This window comes from Papaver somniferum, unplaced genomic scaffold, assembly GCF_003573695.1.
Source record: "Papaver somniferum cultivar HN1 unplaced genomic scaffold, ASM357369v1 unplaced-scaffold_132, whole genome shotgun sequence".
Classification (NCBI taxonomy): Eukaryota; Viridiplantae; Streptophyta; class Magnoliopsida; order Ranunculales; family Papaveraceae; genus Papaver; species Papaver somniferum.
The window spans coordinates 7,900,045-7,908,747 of NW_020622381.1; the positions used below are offsets into that span (position 1 = coordinate 7,900,045).

Genomic DNA, 8,703 nt, shown 5'->3' on the forward strand with positions numbered 1-8,703 from the left:
TCTTGAACCGATCGATCTAAACATTTAGGCTGGAGCAGATATGGATACAGAGAAAATGATGATGGTGGAATTAAAAATGAAAGTAGAGACGTGCTAGATGGTCATTTGGGAAATAACATTTCTAATAATCCTATAGATACTCAAGATCAAGATTACGGTGCTAGACAACATGATCCATATATTTCACAGCGTAACCTTGATACTCAAAATGATACATAGTCCTAATATTCACGTGATAAATATAACTTCAGATATAATTTTTTTCGTATCAGTCAGTTTCAGTCATTATATTACCTATGATAGTCAAGATGATGCACAATCCTAATATCCATGTAATAAATATATAATCGAGACATAAATTCCTAAATTAAATATAAGATTTTTTTCGGTTAAATCAGTTTTAGTTAGTATCGGTCGGTATCACCGATACTACCATATTATATCAGTATCTGAGAGGATCGATAATATACGATATCGAGACCAATACCTTATACGACGAAGTATGGTAAAGCTAGATTTCTTAGTAACTAAGATAAGACATAATTAACTGGAATATATACACTAGCTGCCGGTAATGTAGTTAATCTCGACTGAGATGTCGCTGATAATATCGGTTTCATTATTTATCCCAGATGCCGATATTGCTGATATTTCACCGATATTCACCGAAGTATAGTTTTTGGGTTACGACCGACACTCACCGAAATCCGATATTGACTAAACTGGTCGCCGGGATGATAAAATGAGATCTTCCGCCTTAGTACCCAGTTGTACCAGCAAAACAATCATCCCATGATAAAATGGGTACTAATTTCATTCAATTTTCCTTGTACTGCTGGAAAGGTCAAATTAGCCATTCTACAAGTCATGAACAGAGTGTGGTCACTTTCAAATTTCAAACCTTGAGGAGGTGGAGGTCTGATGGTCTTCCGGACGCTTATCCCATAACATTCTACATCCATCAACGGCTGTTAGCAATTAACCCAAAATTTTGAATTGCCGCGCTTGATGTCAAAATGATGCGAACCTTAGGTTCGGAGCACCCAAACCAACTGTCTTAACTCCAAACCTTCTCTCTCTGTTTTAATATCACCATTCACCACCATTACTTCAAAATCACTAAAAAAAAAAAAAAAAAAAAATATTCTCTGCAACACTTTTCAAAACCCTAAGTTTCAAATGATCCTGAAGAAAATCTCTTTCTTCTTTGTTTATGGTATGATCTAAAAGAAGCTTTCATTTTAGTAGGGTTGGCTCAGATTTCATCTTGAGTTTGTTTGTTTAAGAGCTTCATTTGAATGAAGTGCTCTGTTATTGTTACTGTTGAAGAAGAAGGTTAATATACTCCAAGTAGACATTTTTCTTTCTGGGTTTTCCTCCATTGATTCATTTTCTGTGTACCAACTGCAGAAGAGAAACCACTGGTATGAATCTTGTGATATTTCTTTTTTTTGAATATTGGTAGAAAATAAAATAATAAATCCTTTTCATTTGTATTGAGTTAGAATCAAACATTTCTCGTGATTATAAACACCAACCAACGATTCTTGGCTCAAATACTCTGACTGAGAACTTTCTTTACCTGTAACTTTCATGTGTCAAACACTTGTTTCTTTTGTCAGATTTATTTTGGAATTACATAATTTTTTTAAAATGACTCTTTTTTTAAATTTTTATGAAGTCTCGTGAACAATAAATGCGAAACCCATTTTCTATACGGAAATAAGATGAGCATTCAAAGCTAATTATGGCAGTAATTACAACTTGCAGAATCCAAAGGAAGAAGATGAAGAGCTAGGAAAAAAAGGGAGACGCTTGAGGAGGAAAAATATTGTAATTTTTTATTAGAGAGTTTGAAGGAATTTATATTGAAGAATAGCATCTAATCTCTATGTCGATTACTACAACAGAAGAACAATCTGTGAGAGAATTAGATCCATTGTTGAAGGATTTAAGTGAAAGGAAACATGATTTCAGAAGAAATGTTGCCAAATTAGTATCTGAACTTAAAGATGTTAGAAATAAACTTGCTTTGAAAGAAGGATCTTTCGTTAGAGAAGCCTTAAGTAGACAGGTATGGTGCAATTTTCATTTCTTGATCCAAAAAAAGTTCCTTTTGTTAAACTTTGAAGTATGGATTTGAGACAATAAATTAGGGCTTGTGCAGAAAGCTGAGACAAAGGCAAGGAGTTTGGAGGACGAGATTATCAAATTACAGAAGAACTTGGAAGAAAGTAATGGGCAGTTGCAGAATTCAACATCCACAGCTCAACAGGTCAGAACCAACATCAAAGTTTTTTCATTTTTTTGGTCTAGATCTTTCGTTGGTTGATTATTTTTGTTCATACTTGGCATCTGGTTTCTAGATCTCATTGTAAAGTTGTTTAATTTGAAATTTTATTTTTGGAATCATGTTCTTTTTGTTCATACTTGTTAGAAATTAGAATATTTGGTGGAGCCATAGAAAGATTCCGTCCCTAATAAGATTACTTAGTTGTGCACAAATTTTAAGGCAAGGAGGAAAGTGAAGATTTAACTATTTTTTACAATTATATCCTTATGGGCAATAATTAGTAAAATTTAGAAACGATTTATCTCTTAAACTATACCACGTTTTTTATAAACTTTATACCATTGAAAAGCATTTTAAAACACCTACGCAACGAATATAAACATGACTATCAAATAATACATATTTCTTATACAAAAAATAATCAATTAAAAGGGTAGTTTTAGAAATATCCCTTGATTAGTGAAATATGTCATCTATTTATGGGACAAAGTTTAAAATCAAATAGGTCATCTTATTAGGGACGGAGAGAGTATTATTTATGAGGTGTTAGAAAAATGTCAACTAGTGATAAGTGATAATTTGTTTCTTGTTACTAGTATAAATAATGCTTTTTTAGTTTCAGGTTTATAGTTTTGTTAGTTGTCTTATTCTCTCATGTGAATTATTCAACTTGTAGTATTCAGTTTGTTATTTCCCTTGTGACCATCATATTCACCAAACTTTGTGTAATCAACATAGCCACACATTAAGTCGCAACAACTAGATCGGCTTAGTTCCACCTGATTAACTAACTTTGTGTTTAGTCCATGTGCTACACTTATTTCCTCTATGGGTTCATGTATCCCATACGACACGTCTTTTTCAAATTATGGTTAGTCTTAGCATAAGTATGGTTTGACTCTTACATAAATGATAATCTATCTGAGAACAGGAATAACCAAACAAGAAATCTCCCTTGTGCTAACTCGTCCTCTGTTTGTTGATTCATTAATCTACTAAAATAGATATATGTGGATCATATAGTAGTACCCACAGCTGATAAATGTTGGTAGTTCTATTTAATTCCACACCATGAGAAGTGGACCACATCGTACCCTTTTGTTCTTGTTGCCCTGCCTTGTGTGTATGGTAAATCCTATTGTCCAGACTTTATCAGTGTGACTTGTTTTGTTAAGTTTTGATAATTTTGATTGTAGAACCCACTTGGTGTCCTAGTATGGTACTCGTCATCATAATCATATTCACATGTTATCTTCTACAGTAGATTTACGCTCATCTGTCATGGCTACTTTCTTATTAATCATTCTCTCTTCTTTTTTTTGTTTGTTCAAACTTTCTTAATAATTATTCATTTTGTCCCAGTGCAGTACCTCAAGGACTTGGCTGATTTAAGAATGCAGCTCTCAGATACTCGAGCAACAGCAGATGCCAGTGCTGCTGCAGCTGAATCAGCTCAGCTTCAATGTGTTAATCTATTAAAAGAATTAGATGAGAAAAACAATATAATCAAAGACCATGAGGATCACGTCCGTAGGCTGGGAGAGCAACTGGATCATCTACAGAAAGACCTTCAGACAAGGGAGGTTTCGCAGAACCAACTTAAAAGTGAAGTATTGAGAATTGAGCAAGAAATTATGCAAGCAGTCGCCAAAGCTGGAGCTAGCAAGGAGTGCGAGCTAAGAAAAATACTTGATGAGGTGTCACCCAAGAACATTGAGAAGCTTAATAAGCTTATAGCTGCTAAGGATGAAGAGATAGTGAAGCTGAAAGATGAGATGAGGGTTATGACTGCTCATTGGAAGCTAAAAACTAGAGAACTGGAAGCACAGGTAAATGTCCTTTTCAACACTATCTAAAACTTACATTCTATCTGAGTTTATACTTCACTCTAAAGCTTCCATCCATGCTTAGTTATGAAATATATGGTCTATGATACAGTTGGAGAAACATCGGAGAGCTGATCAAGATCTGAAAAAGAGGGTATTGAAGTTGGAATTCTGTCTTCAGGAAGCTCGAGCACAGACTCGGAAGCTGCAGAGGGTATTGAATCCTACTTCTGTGAATTTTATTGTAACAGTGTTGAAAGAATATAAAATTCTATGTTCCTAGTATCTTTTTAACTCTATATTGTTATGTTTTGGCAGACTGGAGAGAAAAGGGACAAGATTTTGAAGGAACTCAGAGATCAGTTGGCTACAAAGCAACAAGGATTATTTGGAGGTGGTGACAAACAGAATTTCTGGGACAGCTCCGGTTTCAAATTTGTTGCTTCAATGTCGATGTTGATCCTGGTAGTGTTTTCAAAACGGTGAAAGCTTCATCAAGTTAGCGTCATATATGTAAAGGAAATTAGGGACCCCAACTTTTATCTTTAAGTGTAGGATTAAGAAGTTTAGTGTAGAGGTAGAGCCTCAGTTGATTGTGTAAAAAAAGGGCAGTAGTACGTAGTAGCCATTAGGATCGATCTTTTTTTTTTACCAAGTTAGTAGGATCTATCTCTGGTTGTGTAACCAACATCAGCTCTAGAACCTGTTTCCGGGAAATTTAGATTTTAGTTTTTAGCACTACCGCAGACGAAATATATTTAAGTCGTTGGTAATGGGTACCTCCAGATTTTAAGAAGAATTTTTGTTTCATTTCTTGTTCGTAAAACGCTTTCATCACTTGCTTGTATAGTTACAACTTACAAGTTCAAATGACATGCACTGTTTCGTAGGGAATGCTAGTCGGTAAGTATTCTTGAGCAGGTTGTTTTTATGCCTGATCAAGGCAAATGAAAACCAACTTCCTTCAAGAAAATATCACTTGCTTGCTGCCAGAAAAACAATCGAAAGGACCATTGCAACCTTTGATTTATCACAACATGATCTTGAGTGTATCATCATTCCTTCCCATAAGAGTCCACACTAAAGCCAACCCCACAAGCATGACTATTGGAGGGTCACCTTGCATTTTGCAAGGTTCACTAAATTGGCCGCTGACCAGACTGAGCAACCCATTTGATGAAACCACAACTTGGGAATAAATGATTGAATTTATTCAGGACCTGATTGGTTAGACTGAAAATAGTGAGACCATCCTATCTGCATTTAGTTCAAAACTTATATGGATATAGTGCAAGTTATATACACGATCAGTTAAAATACAGCGATACGTCTATCTATTTCATAGAGATATTAAATAAGCATCATCTACCCTGTAGTCTACCTCAGTGAGGCGAAGGATATGGCACTGTATCTGTAATGTACCCAATGCCTTACTGCTGCCCCTAAGCTAGCTTCAAAGAGAACAATCTGAAAATCTCATCTACTCTGGCCGCTCCTTCAAAAGAGTAATAGTCTACGAGGCTTACAAAAGTTTGTCAATGGTGAAGGATATCGCTAGTATAATCAGAGCAAGTAGCGGTTGCAACCCAGATGCTACCGAAGGCGCCAACGTGTTATCTCCTGGAGGGGGTTGAGATCCAAACATGTTTGTCATAGGTGAGGTAGGGTAACTTGAATTTAATGCCGTTGGAGGTGTATCATAACTGCAAATAAAAAATGTCAGATAATGAAGTTCATTACTAAACAACCCCTAAACTAAGATAGTCATGGTTGATAAATCAGGATTTGTGTAAATCCATGACCAACTCTCTTACCTTGCTCCTCCTCCTACCTCTCCATCTGGTGTAAATGTTGATGGGGGTGATGTCGATGCTGGCATAGGTACTGGCACTGGTACTTGTGTCGGTGTTGGTGTTGATATTGGTATTGGTGAAGGCGTCGATACTGGTATTGGTGTTGGTGTTGATGATGGTAATGAGGATGCAGATGCTGGAAATACACAAGATCCGGTACCTAAGAAGAAATTCAAGAGGATATGTAACTTCCATTAGCTGTGATGAAGCCAATCAGAAAATAAAGATTCACAGCTGACAAGTTTTCAGCAAAGAAATTTGTTAAAGTAGCTAAAAACAGGATGAATGAATCTGTATAAGCTTTTAATATCTTACTTGGGTTGGCATTAACAAGCATAGCAGCACCTCCAAAATCACAGCTAGTAGGTACTGGATTCTTCTGATAGTAGCTGTTAAACGCATATGAAGCATGATTCTGAAGTGTATTTGGGTTATAGCAGTTTCCGGAGGATTGGATTGCTGAGCAAGCTGTGGGATTAATCCCACATGCATAATCAAGTGCAGCTTGAAGTATACTCACTGGAGCTCCAGTCTTTGCTACACACCAACTCTGTCCTGAAATAGGATTTGTAGGTGGATTATTTGTCACTGGAGTTGTTGTCACAGGAGATGTCACTGGATTTGTTGTCACAGGAGTTGTAACTGGATTTGTTATTGGAACATTGACTGGAGGTGGAAATGGATTAGTTATAGGGTTGTCCATAGGTGGTGTGACTGGAACTGTGCCAGGTGTTGTAATCCCCGGAACCAATGGATTCGTAGCGGGTACAGTAATGGGTGTGGTGACTGGATTTATTGGAGTCATAGTGGGCAATGGATTTGTTGATGGGACTGGAACTGGGATTGCAGTAGGATTGGTCGGCATTACGGTAACAGGATTTGTAGAAGGCACAGTAACAATTGTTGGTGTAGTTGGGTTCACAGTGGGGAAGGTAATAGGTGTAAAAGGAGTGATGTCTGCGATGTCTTCATGTAAAAGGAGTTCTCTATGGGAAGAATGAAATATCTGTTCCTCTTCTCTATTTAGTTCATTTTGCTTAGACTCTTCAATGGGATGAATTTCGGCAAAAAGTCCCGAAACTTTATCTTTGATATGAGAATGACTTCCTAAAGATTCCATCACCTTCTCAGAGAATGCAGCCACTTCTATATCACTTGGAATAACTGAGCTCTTAATGTTCAAAACCATAGAAACATCTAAGCCATGAATAACATTAGCTGCACGAAGAGCTGATTTGGTTACCAATCCAATGAACTGATCTCCCATACTGAGTTCTCCACCAACAACAGTTTCCACCATAGCAAATGATCTATGTTTCTGAATCAATCTCAAGACCTTACCCAACTCTCTTTTATACTGTTTGTGTAGTTTCTCCAAAACCGAAAGTTGGAACACTACAGATACCTTCACTTTCTTTTCAAGTTTCAAACATTTCAATGCCGAATTCATTGAATTCAAAGTGGGTATGAGCAAAGACAATTGTTTCTCTTCTACCAAGTTGGTACTACTAGTACTCACTATGATACTAGTGATGTCCAAGTTTGGGTGTAAGTGGGTGTTTAGCCATGAAATAGCTAAATCTTTGGATATTGCTTGATTCTCAAACTCACTAAGGTGGATGTAAAGATCAATTGGTATCCTAGTGTTTACTAATGCATTCAAATTCTTAGGTTCTGCAACAAACACCCTAATCTGAGATGGAGACACCTTGTTTTGTTTAAGGAAAGATAATGTTGTTGCAGTAGGTAATGCAGATTTACTGTTCCTCCTTGCATCAATGGAGAAACCCACAAGTGTTCCTGAAAATATTTGATACCTTTATCAAGATCCAAAGCTAGCTTCTCAAAAAAGAAGGCAAAATTGAAAATACATACTTAAGATTCACAAAATATTCTTAGGACTACAAAAGTGAAAAAAAAAGAAAGAAACATAAACCAAAATAAAAACATGGGTTTTGTTGCATTTCACTTAATGAATCATGTGAAAGTGTAAAAGAAAAGATTTCAAGCTCTACTTACCAGAAGAAGATACTATGCAACAAGAGATGAAGAACAAGAAGAAGTAGCAGCAGCAGTAATAGGATAACCTGAGCTTAATGCACCCCATTGCCATAAAAAATGAGATTTTTTTTGTTATTTGAGGGTTAGAAGAAACTCTAACTGGAATTTTTATGTGATTTCTCTGGCAAAAATAGTTTAAAAATCATTCCATAAAGCAAACAGTGGTTTCAGACAGATAGGGAGGTGAAGAAGAGAAAAAAAAGCATCACTGAAAAAAGTAAGTGTGTGTAGGAAAAAAAGGTGGTTTTGTTGGGATAACAAATAAAAGTTATTTACTTTGAGATGAAGGGTAAGGATTGATTTTGTTTATGTTCTTACTTTCCTCATTAAAGAGGCATAAGTACAAAGAATCAAACAACATTGCTTTTCTCTTCCAGTTGATGAGTTGATACTTGATACTCTTTTCTTTTATCTTTACAAATGTTTAGATGAAGATATAAAGTAGCATTTAGTAACAGTTTGGAGTCTTTGGACTTGGATGGACAAAGAAGCAAAGGAAACAGTCAAACAGTGGGTGTCATGTACAGTTACAGTGAGCAGGCACAGGCACACATGGGCACAGTTACAAATGTACACTAGACATTCTTCCCAAGTATATTTGCTCAAACCAATAGGTTAAATAAGCATTTTTCCAGCATTCAGTGTGGGTTTGATCCTTACAAAACCAGGT

The 8,703-nt window shown here is 36.1% G+C and overlaps 2 protein-coding genes across 3 annotated transcripts; one reads left to right on the forward strand and one right to left on the reverse strand.

Annotated features, from left to right (window-relative positions):
• The first annotated feature begins 1,113 nt into the window (after window positions 1-1,113).
• Window positions 1,114-4,922, forward strand: LOC113332985 (nuclear envelope-associated protein 2-like). Of its 2 annotated transcripts, XM_026579469.1 has the most exons (6): window positions 1,114-1,424; window positions 1,771-2,074; window positions 2,168-2,275; window positions 3,661-4,122; window positions 4,232-4,333; window positions 4,438-4,922. In XM_026579469.1, the coding sequence occupies exons 2-6, from the start codon at window positions 1,892-1,894 to the stop codon at window positions 4,603-4,605; spliced, it is 1,023 nt and encodes a 340-aa protein (XP_026435254.1). In that variant the 5' UTR covers window positions 1,114-1,424; window positions 1,771-1,891; the 3' UTR covers window positions 4,606-4,922. The 2 variants fall into 2 exon arrangements, with proteins under 2 accessions (XP_026435254.1, XP_026435255.1); XM_026579470.1 differs by lacking the exons at window positions 1,114-1,424; window positions 1,771-2,074; window positions 2,168-2,275 and adding an exon at window positions 3,187-3,421.
• A 386-nt stretch (window positions 4,923-5,308) lies between these two features.
• On the reverse strand, window positions 5,309-8,419 carry LOC113332984 (probable glucan endo-1,3-beta-glucosidase A6). The gene is made up of 4 exons (XM_026579468.1): window positions 7,992-8,419; window positions 6,288-7,772; window positions 5,934-6,132; window positions 5,309-5,822 (listed from the first exon to the last, which is right to left on the reverse strand). The coding sequence occupies exons 1-4, from the start codon at window positions 8,083-8,085 to the stop codon at window positions 5,642-5,644; spliced, it is 1,959 nt and encodes a 652-aa protein (XP_026435253.1). The 5' UTR covers window positions 8,086-8,419; the 3' UTR covers window positions 5,309-5,641.
• Window positions 8,420-8,703: the final 284 nt, after the last annotated feature.